General features: G+C 38.9%; 2 protein-coding genes across 2 annotated transcripts; one reads left to right on the top strand and one right to left on the bottom strand.

The window, feature by feature from the left end:
- Nucleotides 1-1,988: 1,988 nt before the first annotated feature.
- LOC121776267 (1-aminocyclopropane-1-carboxylate oxidase homolog 3-like) lies at nucleotides 1,989-3,717 on the top strand. Its single transcript, XM_042173430.1, has 3 exons — nucleotides 1,989-2,595; nucleotides 2,816-3,137; nucleotides 3,214-3,717. The coding sequence occupies exons 1-3, from the start codon at nucleotides 2,081-2,083 to the stop codon at nucleotides 3,463-3,465; spliced, it is 1,089 nt and encodes a 362-aa protein (XP_042029364.1). The 5' UTR covers nucleotides 1,989-2,080; the 3' UTR covers nucleotides 3,466-3,717.
- On the bottom strand, nucleotides 3,707-4,844 carry LOC121776268 (1-aminocyclopropane-1-carboxylate oxidase homolog). Its single transcript, XM_042173431.1, has 2 exons — nucleotides 4,148-4,844; nucleotides 3,707-3,882 (listed from the first exon to the last, which is right to left on the bottom strand). Exons 1-2 carry the CDS (start codon nucleotides 4,654-4,656, stop codon nucleotides 3,768-3,770), a joined length of 624 nt encoding a protein of 207 aa, XP_042029365.1. The 5' UTR covers nucleotides 4,657-4,844; the 3' UTR covers nucleotides 3,707-3,767.
- Between the last annotated feature and the right edge of the window lie 9,931 nt (nucleotides 4,845-14,775).

Consider the following 14,775-nt stretch of genomic DNA (forward strand, 5'->3'; position numbering starts at 1 on the left):
ATTAAACAGTCTTATCTCAATTTTTCTTGACATGTTATGCAATAGCCACAACTTGACAATGGTGATATGTAACAAATATAGACCAACACGCATTAAATTCCCTCCTTTGTTTTATAAAGGTCCCAATATTGCCACGTTAGTGAATATTTGCCCTTTGATTTCATTTGATCCCTCCGTCCTACTAATAATTATTAATCACAAGCCAAACGATGGATTATAAGAAAACTACAATGCTAACTACACTAAACAGTAAACACATTATATGTCGGGGATTTTAGTGGGCTAATAACGACGTGCAACTTTCAAACATAAATATTTAGAAGAGTCGAATAATAACGTAAAATAGCGTGCCTAGGAAATCATTTTTGGTGGAACGAATAGAATATTATTCCTACACAATTACCTAGCATATTTGCTGGTGAAACTAAAGTCCATTTCCCATACTATAACGTGCCAATATGATTTTTTTTATATAGCAACACCGTTATTAACTACTAATTTTTTCAAGACTAAATCGGAGTACGATTCTAAGACATTTTTTTGTCAATCCAATAAATCGAAAGTTTGAATCATCTGAGAATAAATGAAGAATGATCTTCTTTAATCTATATAAGATTTTTTTTTCAAGCTTTTTGAGCATCCTCATCGGTGCTTTCCCTGACGGACGATGTCTGTGCCGATGGCGCGTCACACCCATATCCGCCGCTGTGCTCTTGCCAACGGCACGGCGCTGCTCGCTACATCGAGCACGTCCGCGCCGCTGAGCAGGGCGTCGTGGCAACACAAAAAATTTCCCACCACACTATACAATTCTCATCTAAATTCTCCCATCTAAATTTACTATAGAATAGTCTTCCACGAAGGTATTTTTTAGACTTTAAGTATGTAATTTTTAATTTGTAGGATTTTAATATGTAATTTTTTTTAGGATTTAAGTATGTAATTTTTATTTTTTTAAATTTGTAATAGTAGTTAAGTATTTTTAATGTATTTTTATGTTGTAGAAATGTTTTTAGTAATTGAAGTATTTAAATTAAATAATGGAATGGTGGGATCCTTGAGCATGTCATTGCGGAAGAGCATGAATGTGGGTGTTGTGCTGTTGTGCTCTTGGGAAAGAGCAGTGAGTAAAAAATTAATAAATATGGGTTCGGGTCCACATCCATACTCTTTGGCAAGAGCATGGGTAGTCTTTCATTTTAATTGATCATATCCTCAAAGGCTCAAATCCTTCACTATATGTCAGATTTATTTAAAGACTAAGTCCAAAATTGGTCTCTATATAATAATAAGATTAATCAGGTTAATTAAATCAAAATTAAGTCATTAATTTGATCAAATCACATTTGACCATTAAGTTTTTTGATGCAATTTTTAACTTTTGATCAAAACATATTCTTTAAGACCAAAATATAATAGACTTTATATAGGACTAAATTTTTTTAGGACAAATTCTTCGTCTAGACTATTTCACATTTTCAAAACATTGTTGGACAGAAAATAATTTCGATCTCTTAGTACCATTCTCGGCAATTCTATCTTAAGGAAGAAGAATTGATTTCATTAATTATGTAATTTGTTAATATTCGTAGTTGGAGTCCATACTTGAAAGAAAAAAAAAGTGTTTTGGATAAGTGAAATATACTGTAGAATGTTTTAGTAAGAAAAAATTGTAGTACTATATTAAATGTGATATTTATAGATAAGTTTGGGAAGAACTGGAGGATAAAAATTAGTACAAAAGTGAATATAATTTAAACTTTGTAATGAATATTAATATTAATAATTTATTTTCTTAAATCAGTCAAATAAGTTCACTCGGAGAGGCGAGCAGAGTTCACGGCCATTTGCTAATAATTGAAGTGTGTACGCCTTAAAAGAGCGGGAGAAAAAGAAACGGTTTTTCCGTTTTAGTGTAGTGGGCCCCGAATTGAAATGTGTATGACTCCATAGCTAATACTAAGGAGATATCAGCTTCAGCTCCTTATCTTCACCAATCACACCCACAATTCTACCATACCTCTTCTCCTATATAATTATAACCTCATATCCATGCATAGGTATCAATTTCCAATCAAACATGGCGACCGCAAACCTCTACAGCAGGGAAGCTGAAGTAAAAGCCTTCGATGAAACCAAAACCGGCGTTAAAGGTTTAATCGATAGCGGCATAACTCACCTTCCTAAATTCTTCATCAACCCCCAAATCGATCCACATCAGGCTCTGATCAGCTCAGAAAACGTGCAATTGGAGTTCCCATTGCTCGACCTTGAAGGCGTAGCCGATGATCCGATCAAGCGCAAGGCCGTCGTCGACGCCGCTCGCGTTGCTTCGGAAACTTGGGGATTCTTCCAAGTGATCAACCATGGGATTCCGGAGGTGGTATTGGATGAAATGATCGGTGGTGTGCGCCGCTTCTTCGGTCTAGATGATGAAGAGCGGAAGAAGTGGTACACGAGGGATGCGAATGCGAGGTTTGTTTACAACAGCAATTTTGATTTGCATAAATCGCCGGCGGCTACTTGGAGAGACACTGTTTTCTGTGAAATGGCTCCTCATCTTCCTCAACCCGACCAATTGCCCTCTGTTTGCAGGTAATTTCTCCATTGATTGTTGCAGATTTTCTATAATTGGTTCAATTGAATGGTGGTGGTGATGATCGATAATGAAATTTAATGTTATTTTGTAGTCTATGTATGGTGTTTGGATGACTCTTTTGGTGTGAATTTAGATTTGAATTTGAAAAAAAGTGAAGTGAAATTTCTGCTACTCTGCAACAAGGTTGAATAGCTGAGTGTGGATGGATCTTTGCAGGGATATTATGGTTGAATACACAAAACAAGTGATGAAGCTAGGAAGAAGTTTGTTTCAAATATTATCCGAGGCACTAGGTCTCAAGGCCGATCATCTCATAGACATGAAATGCGCGGATGGGATGGCTATGTTGATGCATTACTACCCGGAATGCCCTCAGCCGGAGCTGACCCTAGGCACGCCCAAGCACGCTGACAGCGACTTCCTAACGGTGCTGCTGACCGACCAAATACGAGGCCTGCAAGTGCTCTACCAGAACCAGTGGGCTGATGTGCCCCTTGTGCCAGGAGCACTGGTGGTAAATATTGGTGATCTTCTTCAGGTAGTCAAGTTAACCATATTTTTTTTCTCCACAATGTATATATGTAGAGTTATTTATATTTTCTTGCTTGCTGTAGCTTGTGACAAATGACAGGTTTGTGAGTGCTGACCACAGAGTACTGGTGAATAGCTCGAGGTCTAGAGTTGCAGTTGCGTGTTTCTTCAGAAATGATGCTATTAGGTCCACAGAGCTCTACAGGCCAATTGAAGAGCTCGTATCCGAAGATGATCCACCGAGATATAGGGCAACTACTCTGGATGAGTATATTACCCACTACATCTTCAAGAGGCAGCATGGAAGTTCTGCTTTGTCACATTTTCGAGTTTGAACTTGATTTACCCCATTTTGATGGGGTTGAGAAGGTGGAAATGTTATGAAGACAAGGTAGAGCTCATGTTTAGAAATGGTTTATCAATATATTGATATTGATGAGCGTTGTGCTAATATTTGTAGGTTTCAATCTGTCTTTACACTATATCAATCTGTATATTATAGGTGTCAATTTAATAATGTCAGTTCTCTTGTATCGCTTTGATAATGTCAGTTGTATACCTATATTATAGAAAATATTGACCCAAAACTAACTGAGCCTTTCACTATGTATATATATGCATATCATTACAAGAAATATTAGCATTTGATCCTTTCACTAACTGAGCCTTTCACTAACTGAGCCTCGGATAATATTTGGAACAAACTTCTTCCCAGCTTCATCACTTGTTTTGTGTATTCAACCATTATATTCCTGCATAAATCCACACAAAATTATCTGATAAAAAATTCCAATTCATTTCCCTAAAAATATGTCATTGTTTCAATTTCACATTAAAATTTTGCAATTGAAACACCAAAAAGCCATCCTAACACCATAAAATTACTCTCAAAATGATCAGTCCAAAACTATACAGAGACAGACTACACAATAAAACTGAATTTTATCATCAATCATCATCACCACCATCAAATTAGACCAATTATTGGAAATCTGCAACAATCAAAGGACAAATTACCAGCAAACAGAGGGCAATTGCTCGGGTTGAGGAAGATCAGGAGCCATTTCACAGAAAACAGTGTCTCTCCAATTAGCCGACGGCGCTCTATACAGATCAAAATTGGTGTTGTAAACAGCCCTAGCTTTCAAATCCCTCGTATACCACTTCTTCTTCTTCTCTTCATCATCTTGACCGAAGAAACGGCGTGCCCCGTCGATCATATCCTCCAATACAGCCTCCGGAATCCCATGGTTGATCACTTGGAAGAATCCCCAAGTGTCGGAAGCTTCGCGAACGGCGTCGACGACGGCCTCGCGCTTGATCGGATCATCACCGACGCCTTCTAGGTTAATCAATGGGAACTCGAATTGGGCGTTGTGTGAGGTGATGAGTGTCTGTTGTGGATCAATTTGGGGGTTTATGAAGAATTTAGGAACTTGGGTTATGCCGCTTTCGAGTAAGCCTTTAAGGCCGGTTTTGGCATCATCGAAGGCTTTTACTTCAGTTTCCCGGCTGTAGCAGTCCATATTTGATTCGAAATTGACACCTATTGCTACGGGGGGATAGGATTTGAATTTGTTTAGGTGGTGTGATTAGTGAAGATAGTGATCACGTGGTTATTAGCTATGTTAGAACAAGTGGAGATGGTGAAGTATGGAGCTGATGCATACCTCTCTCACTTTCTGGTTCTTCCATTTTTTTTGTGGAAAATGTTGATGGGAAACAACAGATGGAAAACGAACAAAAAATGAGAGGGAAAATTTATAGAAAACTAACCATATCTAAACTACTAACTAAGTACTTAATTAATTACTAATCATAAAGTTTGTAGTTTTCAATATTTTCTTATACATTATTTTCCAGCTAAATATGTGATGACGATGTGACAAGATTTTAAACATGTTAAAAATGTTATGGCTTCTCTTCTTTAAAGTGATATTCCTCCTTTTTTTATGGTATGGATGCCGTATTTAAAATCGGTTGACACATCATCATGTATTTTATCGAAAAGGTAACGGATAAGGTAGTTGCAATATTCATGAGTTATGTATAATAAATTTTTGAAAAGTGTGAGACCGATCACCTTTTTTGTTTATTAATAATTTACTTTAAAATAGATATATAAGCGAAGAAATAATAAAATAAAATAAAATAAAATAAAAATAAGATAGATGATTAAGCATAAAAGATATATAGAATGAGAAAATAAAATAATTAAATATATTGATTTTTGTTATAAAAAAAATAATCAGACATCCAAAAATAAAATACAACTCAATCACGTAACTTATGTTTTTCCCTCCTCTCCTAATCAGTGAACCCTCTTCCATTGATAGTCTCGCTTGTGACACGCAACTTCCGTTAACTTGTGGATTTAAAAAAACTCAATATTTCTTTTTTGTCACTTCAAATTTTCAGGCTTATATATTCCACAAATATTGCAATATTATATATTTTGTGGCTAATGTTATAGGTCTGGGAATTTTCATTATCACGAAGCAATATATCTTGTCTGCTTGTATGTGGTACATAATAAAGTACTACATGTTAGGATCGTCGACTGCAATATTAGTTTGATATTGTCCGCTTTGGGTCAAGCTCGCACGGATTTACTTTTGGGTCACTCCCAAAAGGCCTCAAACTAATTGGGGTTGGACAAGAATTATTACACCTTCCAACTTTCCTCACTCATCCGATGTGGGATTGGTTTGTACCCCAACAAACCTCCCCTCAAACCGAGACACCTTCCAACTTTCCTCACTCATCCGATGTGGGATGGGTTTGTACCCCAACAAACCTCCCATCAAACCGAGACCACATCGGGAACGCAGTCGACACAAACGTGGGTCGTTCCAACCCTGGCCCCTGGGTCATCCTGGGCCCGACTCTAACCCGAGTCCTTTAGGGCCCGACCCTAATCGGCGCTCATCCAGGCACAACCCATAGCCACCTGGACTCTGATACCACTTGTTAGGATCGTCGACTGCAACATTAGTTTGATATTGTTCGCTTTGGGTCATGTTAAGGACCTAAATCCCTAACGATCCGATAAAACGGACAATAACGAGATAAAGATAATCCGGCGCCCGTGAGGGTCGGCGGAGATAAAGATCTGGGCGGCTGTGCGCGGGTTCCAACCCGTCGGGCAGAGATAAAGATCTGGGCGGCTGTGCGCGGGTTCCAACCCGTCGGGCAGAGATAAAGATCTGGGCGGCTGTGCGCGGGTTCCAACCCGTCGGGCAACGACTACAGATCAGATATACGTTCCGGCTGTGCGCGGAGACCTTCCGTCGGGCAGCAGGTAGCGTAGGGAATTACGGATTCAAAGCATAACTCGAGGCATTTGGCCAAAATAATATATTCATTGATTCATTGTTGGATGCTTAAATATGATAACAAGCTCTCCTATTTATAATAGTAGAATACTACACTAACTTATTGAATAAGAAAACTAAGATATGGAAAAGATTTGGTGAAATAAAAGATAACTAAATAATTATAATTTCCTAAGATATGGGATCGTATCAACTCCCCCACGGTTGAAATCCGCCTTGTCCTCAAGGTGGAAACTACGAAGCAACGACGATAGCCGTAAGCAAAAGCTTTGGTGAGGCGTCTCCTCCTGGATCAAACACATACTGAATAGTTGAATGTATCCCTCGATCACTTCCATAAAAAATCAACCAAGGAGACCTAATGTGGCCGCCAAAATTCCGTGCCAAAATGAAAAACCTGTTCACACCTCCAACAATGCTCAAACATGGCGTGTCATTGCGCGGAGGGATCAACCTTGCATCGGTGTCGAGCGATGTTGATCGATGATTCATACTTGGAACATCACCGACATTCAAATCCACATAGACACAAGCAAGTGCATACGAACCGGAGTGAGCGTTTAATTTAAGCTCATCCTCACACAACCTTCGCTTCTCCTCCATTTCCTCTTGATTGTCCTGTTTTTTCATATCAAATCCAGCCAGGATGTCATTAACAAGGCTCTGATTCTCCATGCTCCCTCTCGCTCGGCTTCTCCATCAACACACTAAAATCTTTCTCTTTCGGCTCTAAACTAGATCGAAGGGCGTCGGCTTTATTTTCTTTCTCTAGCAAAGTCTCTGTATCTTCTCTCATCTCCAATTCCTTATGTGTTGGAACACTAAGATCATCAATCTTCTCATCATATACCCCAACGAGCACTTGCGGTGACTCATTGTCGTTCTTGACAATCCCTTTGTTCTTGACGAACTCTCCAGGGGACTCGTTGTTTGGAACATCAAGAGGAGCACCATCATTGTGAACATCGGTAGCGTCATTGGGAACATCATCACCGAATACTATCGTGGGAGTATTATCAGTTTTCTCTTCGGCTAAATTCTCATCTTGAATGTTCTCCTCAAACTCCTCCCCATCATCCGCATAACATAGAATGTGTTGTTTACACACATGTCCCATCACCCATTTCTCGGGACAGTGCAAGCAGAGACCTAACCTGGACCGTTCTGACTTCTCCGCCTGGGAGACTCGTATTAGCGGCAGGCGTGGCTGCTCCGGAGTTTGACTGGTCACACGTGCGGGCTGATTGTACAGGTCCCGCGTTGGCTTTTCGCTGGAGTAGCGGGGCTGGTGGGAGGTGGACTGGACTCGCGCTCTCACCTCCTCCCGAGGGCGAGGTCGGTCCCAGCACGTCTCCGAGCGTCGGGGATGGTCAACGGTCAGGTAGCTGCGGTCCTGCTGTTGCGCTGGTGGGTCCCAACACGTTGGGCGGTGCCGCTGCGTTGCGGTTGTCAGGTAGCGATCAAACCCTAATTGGGTCTGATGATCTCTGCGATAAGATAGGTGGCCACCCCTCTCGATGTAGCCACTGCGGTGTCGGGGCCAAGCGTCTTGTGCGTGATCGCGGTACCCGATGGGCTGGTATCTCGGCCGTGGGCGACGATCAGGTGGATCCAAGTGGTGTGAGACGTAGGGTGATTCTGGATCAGGCCACGATGGCGGACGGAGTACTTCCACCCGGCTGCTCGGAGGGTCCCAACTGGTTACACGGCGAGGTTGGGCCGGCTGGTAGGGACGGAATGGCTGTGTGGCCTGAGGGAAGTCGTATTGACGACGGCGATACCAGTTGTTAAGGGTGTTTCCCTTAACAAGCACCGGCGGCGAGTTCGCTCGGCAGTGGAGATAAATTTCCGGCGACCAACAAGCTCGGCGGACGATTGCAGAGTTTCTGTGCGCGGGAGTCGCTCCCGTCGGGCAGATAACTCGGCGATTGATAGAATACTCCGGCGTCCAATTAGGATCGGCGGAGGGAATCCAAAATTAGGATTGGAAAACACACGTTATCTTTGGGGGAGAAAATATTCCATTAATTGATTGAATGAATAAAAAAGATAACAGTCTATCCTATTTATAATGCTACTGACTTAATGAACAAGAAAACAAAGATATAGAAAAAGATATGCTAAATCCCTATAATATCTAAACTAAATAATAATAATAGAAGTTCGTATCAACTCTCCCACGGTTAAAATCCACCTTGTCCTCAAGGTGGGAACCACGAAGTAAAAAGGAGAGTTGAAAGCAGAAGCTTCGGCGTGGCAACTCCTCCTGGATCAAACACACACCGAACAGATGAACTTCTCCCTTCTTCACTTCCATAAAAATCAACAAAGGAGACCCAACTTTGTCGGAAAAATTCCTTGCCAAATCGAAAAGCTTGTCCACACCTCCCAGAATGTCCAAGCATGGCATGTCATTACTCGGAGGGATCCGCCTTGCATCTTTGTCGAGCGATGTTGATCGATGATTCATACTTGGAACATCACCGACATTCAAATCCACATAGACACAAGCAATTACGGGCAAATCGGTGTAAGCACCATCTCCTTTCTTGCCCCAATAATTTCCAACAACATTTTTGGATGACACTTGAACAACATTGAGTGAGGCGATTATCTTCTCCACTTCACCAATAGAACCATCCTCATCTTTATCTTCTAGCAATGTCTCATCCTTTCACCAATCTTCTCATCATATACCCCAACGAGCACTTGCGGTGACTCATTGTCGTTCTTGACAATCCCTTCGTTCCTGACGAACTCTTCAGGGGACTCGTTATTTGGAACATCAAGAAAAGCACTATCATTGTGAACATCGGTAGTGTCATTGGGAACATCATCACCGAATACTATCGTGGGAGTATTGGGTACACCACGCTGCTTCCCCGAATCAATAAACTTGCTGGACTGTTGTGGCCGATGCGTGAAGCCGGACCGTGGCGGGGCAACGGCAGTCAACGGAGCTGTGCTGTGACTCAAAAATCGGTCGGACTGCGGTGACTGGTATGTAGGCTGCTTGGCGGGGCCATTATGAAAATGTTAGTGTCGCCTCGGATACTTCTCAAGCTTCTCGAAGCGGCGATCTGTGGCGTCTCTCCAAGCATCGAATTTGTCCAATCTGTCCAAAACGCGATCTAGTTTACTGGAAACGGGTTCATAATCCGAGTATACTTGCGATGCACGGTGGGGCGGTGGTTCCCAACACGAAGGCTGCCTTGACTGTGGTGGGTCATAAGGTTGGAAACTCGGCAGTGGTCGGGTACCGGGAAGATCCCAATAGGTGGGGCGGCGTGTCTGAATAGACCCCATTTGGTGAGTTTGCGGCGGACCGTAGGGCTCACGCCTGTACTTGGGTGGCGGCTGATCATAGGGCGGAATACCCGGTGGATCGCGGCTTCCCGGAGGGTCCCAGCAGGTTGCACGTCGTGGTCGGATCGACTGGTAAGGATGTAACTGCTACGCGACCTGAGGAGGGTCGTATTGACGACGGTGACAGCCGTATGACATGTTGACGGACAGAGGCGTGGCTGTGGTGGATGATGATCGGCTGACTTCGATGCGGCACGCGAGAATCCTTCCCCGTCGGTCGTTGCAGAAGTAGATTTGTCCGGCGGCTAGAGCTCGGCGGACTGGCATGACTCGACAACCAAAGCAGTTGCTGTGCGCGGAATGTTTCCGTCGGGCAGCTGTGTAGCTTCGGTTCGAGATGGTGGGAGGGTGAGCTCTTAATGAAAGCACCAGTTGTTAAGGACCTAAATCCCTAACGATCCGATAAAATGGACAATAACGAGATATAGATAATCCGGCGCCCGTGAGGGTCGGCGGAGATAAAGACGGCTACATATTAGATATACGTTCCGGCTATGCGCGGAGACCTTCTGTCGGGCAGCAGGTAGCGTAGGGAATTACAGATTCAAAGCATAACTCGAGGCTATTGGCCAATATAATATATTCATTGATTCATTGTTGGATGCTTAAATATGATAACAAGCTCTCCTATTTATAATAGTAGAATACTACCCTAACTTATTGAATAAGAAAACTAAGATATGGAAAAGATTTGGTGAAATAAAAGATAACTAAATAATTGTGATTTTCTAAGATATGAGATCGTATCAGGTCACTCCCAAAAGGCCTCAAACTAATTGGGGTTGGACATGAATTAAATACACCTTCCAACTTCCCTCACTCATCCGATGTGGGATGGATTTGTACCCCAACACTACTAATACACTGCAAAGTCTGTTGAAATTCTGCAGCAAAGTGAAGAATAAGGCTGAGTGGCTGAGGAAGATGATACACCTCATCATTTCATGTATGATCTTACTGTTTTGGAAGATTTTTCTACTTGTATTGAACCAGTTAGGAGAGTGTGTGGTCGTGTTGTTCTGCGAAGTGAAATGGATGGAACCGACGTCAACTTCGTCATGCCTGATAGATTGTACCAGTTTTATAGAAAATATTGACGGTTGTTCGTTAGAAGGAGACTGAGTCGAACTTGGTTGGAGGAAAAATGTCTTGTCAACTAAGCTGCGATTCATCGTTTCTTGTATATATGTTTGTTTATGTTGTTTTCGACTTGGTGTACATGTGATTTTCATGTTTTGTGTTGGGTTGGGTTTTTTCGAGAGTAATTTGAAAGAATTTAAAACTGACTCCAAATTTTAACTTAGTACTTACATATGATTGTATGAAGCATATGAAATGAGTAGAGAAAATCACGGATGGCGACTAAAAAGAGAAAAATAAAATATAATTGGGATATGATGTTTGAGTTCATGATTTTTGTGAATTTCTATGTTCACAAATCACAATAGAGAAGAAAATAAGCATGATAATAGAATGATAAAGCAAATTGTATTCAAATTAGAGACAAATAACACGTGGAAATTGTATTCAAATTAGAGAGAAATAACACGTGGAAAGTGCAAAGTGTCTTGCTGTCATTAAATTGATCATCATCACTTCTCAATAAATTGAGGCTAATGATGCAATATCAATATTGGGTAATAAATACATATTGTGTCTTGGTATGAACTGAAAGTGCAATTCATAACTTCTTATTACATTTATTAAAAAAAATTTGTGTTTTTATATTTAATGATAGTATTTTTTTTGAAACATTTGATTTCCATCACATGATTTTAATGAATAGAGAATAAATACAAGATAAAAAAATAGGGATGATGCTATTTTCATTTTAAGAAATGTTTCATTTTTAATGCAACATTTCAAAAAAGAAATGTTTCATTTTTAAATGGGACAGAGGGAATACATTTTATATTGGCAACAAATTAGTGTTAAGTAGATATAGATAGTTTGAATATAAACAACAAATATAGAAAAAATGTTTCATTAATTTTCCTTTCATTGCTAATTTTGAGCCAAAATATTCAATTGCTCTCGTAAATATTACACAGAACAATTGTAGACGCAAGAACAAGCATATTTTCCTACTTGACCGACTGCTTCAAGGCATGATCCAAATCCACCGTTGTATGATTTATAGCACAGCTCTCTGCATTTGGCAAGATCACAACCTTCCCTATCTAATATCGTTTGACATCTCTTTTGGGCATCCACAAACTCTATTGCAACTGCAAAAAAAAACAACAAAATTAACAATGACAATATGGAAAATACCACCAACATAAAATAATTGTTTTCATATTAAATCTGAAGATTTAATTCTCATGTTCTGTAAAATTACAATCTTAAATACTAACTGATGGGATTGTTTACATGGTTAGGTACTAGATTTGAAACCATGGAAGGGATTTAATTACTGAGTTTAACGCAAATTCTAGGATTCATTAATATTGAATATTCTTTTGAAAATAAATTCAGAAAAAAAAATAATTTAAACAAACCTGATAGTGAAAGAATGAGGAAAATGATGCAAACCAACTTAGCAGCCATTTTGAGAGATGATTTTCCTTATTTTATTCTCTATCTATCTTTTATATAATGATGTATAAGATGTATGGAGTAATATATATAGGTGCAAGATTATCTCTTAAAAATGATTCATAGTAGTAATTATTTATGACAAATAGCTCTTTTAATGATTAATAGTAGTATTTATTAATGATATACAGATCTTAAAATGATTATTAGTAGTATTTATTTATGAGAAATTTCAGAGTTTAGGTGTCTAATTAGCTGTTAAAATGACTAATGGTAGTAATTATTTATGACAAATTTCTTATTTTAGGTGTCTATTTTGCTTAAATTTATTGCCAACAATAGCGTAAAAAACATTTATTATTGCATGATTTTATTGAAAATAAATCATGTGATTTCATTAACTAATAGATATACCATGATAAGAAAACCGAAATACTACATCTCTGTATGCGAAAATTAATTTGGTTATTTCATTTGACTTATCTATCAAAACTATTCTATATTTATTTTATTTGATAAAGTGGTTCTTATTTTTTACTAAAAAGACTTTAATCATTTTCTCGTTACGTATCTTTCTTACTTCAATAATTTTATATTAAAATGCACACTGTATATAGTAAATCTATTTCTTTTATGGACGGATGTTGTATGAATTACTTCTATGTTTGGTAAATGAAGTAATTGATATAAAATTGAATTTGAATAATTTGTGTATACCCACTATACACAACATACACACTCACATACACTTCACATAAAATACACATACTATACAGGCATACACGCACTTCACACACTATACACACACACTACACACATTATACAGAAAATACATTCAATGTACACAATATACACACACTGCACACACACACTATACATAAAATATACACATTGCACACACTATACAAAAAAACTCACTCCACACATTGCACACTATACACACATGCTATACACAAAATAAACACACTACATACACTATACACAAAATACACATACTACACACATTGCACACAAAATACACCCGCGACGCAAATTTTACATAAAATACCCACACTACGCACACTATACCCGAAATACACACTATTCACAAACTAAAATTTCAAATTTGGTTCAGTTTAAACTTTTGGAAAATTTCAGTTTTTTTATTCAGATTGGAAAAAAAATCTAAAAGTGAAAAAAATCCAAAAATTGGATGCCTGAAATGTGTAAAATGTGTGTAAAGTATGTAGTGTGTGAAAATTGGGCAGTGTGCGTAGTGTGTGAAATTTATGTAGTGTATGAATGTGTGTAGTGTGTGAAATTTGGGCAGTGTGTGTAGTGTGTGAAATGTGTGTAAAGTGTGAAGTGTGTGAAATTTGGGCAGTGTGTATAGTGTGTGAAATTTATGTAGTGTGTGAAATGTGTGTAGTGTGTGAAATTTGTGTAGTGTGTGTGTTGGAACATACATACTAAAAAACATTTTTTGAGTTTATTATGAATTTGATAAATTGCTTGTATATTGTAAACTTTCCTCATTTAATGAGAATAATAAATGTTTTCTTCATGCTATGTATTTTACTTTAATGGGTATTGACCGTCTTTAATTATATTATTAAAATGCCGGAAAGTAAAATCAGTCTAAGTCTTCTACATTGAAGGCTGGGTCGTGGAACATGTCATCATAGTAGGTGGCCCAGCCGGAACCTCGTAGAAGTAAAATTTTTTCACAACCTAGATAGACTTTGGCAACCTATCGCGAAAGGTTGCAGTGTCCATCCGAAAGTCATATTTACCTTGAGAATGACTAGTGACACTGGTGTGGTATAGCATTGAAATGATCTAAAATATAGACACGTCTTTATTGCTATATACTGTAAGACGATTTCTTGGAGATTTAATATTTCTTAACCTTTGTAATAATATAGGGCACACGTTATTTAATCATACACTGCTTTGACTTATCAGTAGGTGCAGGTTTTTCGTAACCCAATATTACTGATATCTTGGGCAGTAGTAATTGGTAACTAGTATGCTGTTAGTTTTATTATTACACTGAAACATGTGCCTGCGCGGTATGACTATATCCCCAAGAGTTGTTCGAGAAAAGTTTTATTGTTCGAAAACCCGGCCGGTTTGGATTTTATCCAAGAATAATAGAAAAGGCAAAGTATATTTTAATATACTTCTCGTACTAGACAAACTCTTGGAAATAAAAGATATTGATTAATTTACAGTCCATAGCAGACAACAAATTAATTAATGGATATAGAAAGTCTTAGACACGGGAAATAATATATTAAATAGGTTAACCCAGATTGCTTGTAATCACGGATTGGATGGGCGGTTAGTATTTCTTCGATAGTGGCACAAGAAATATGCCATTGGCCTTATATTGAATTATGGGTTATAATTTAATTAGTAAAGAAG

Source organism: Salvia splendens, chromosome 18 (genome assembly GCF_004379255.2).
Source record: "Salvia splendens isolate huo1 chromosome 18, SspV2, whole genome shotgun sequence".
NCBI lineage: Eukaryota > Viridiplantae > Streptophyta > Magnoliopsida > Lamiales > Lamiaceae > Salvia > Salvia splendens.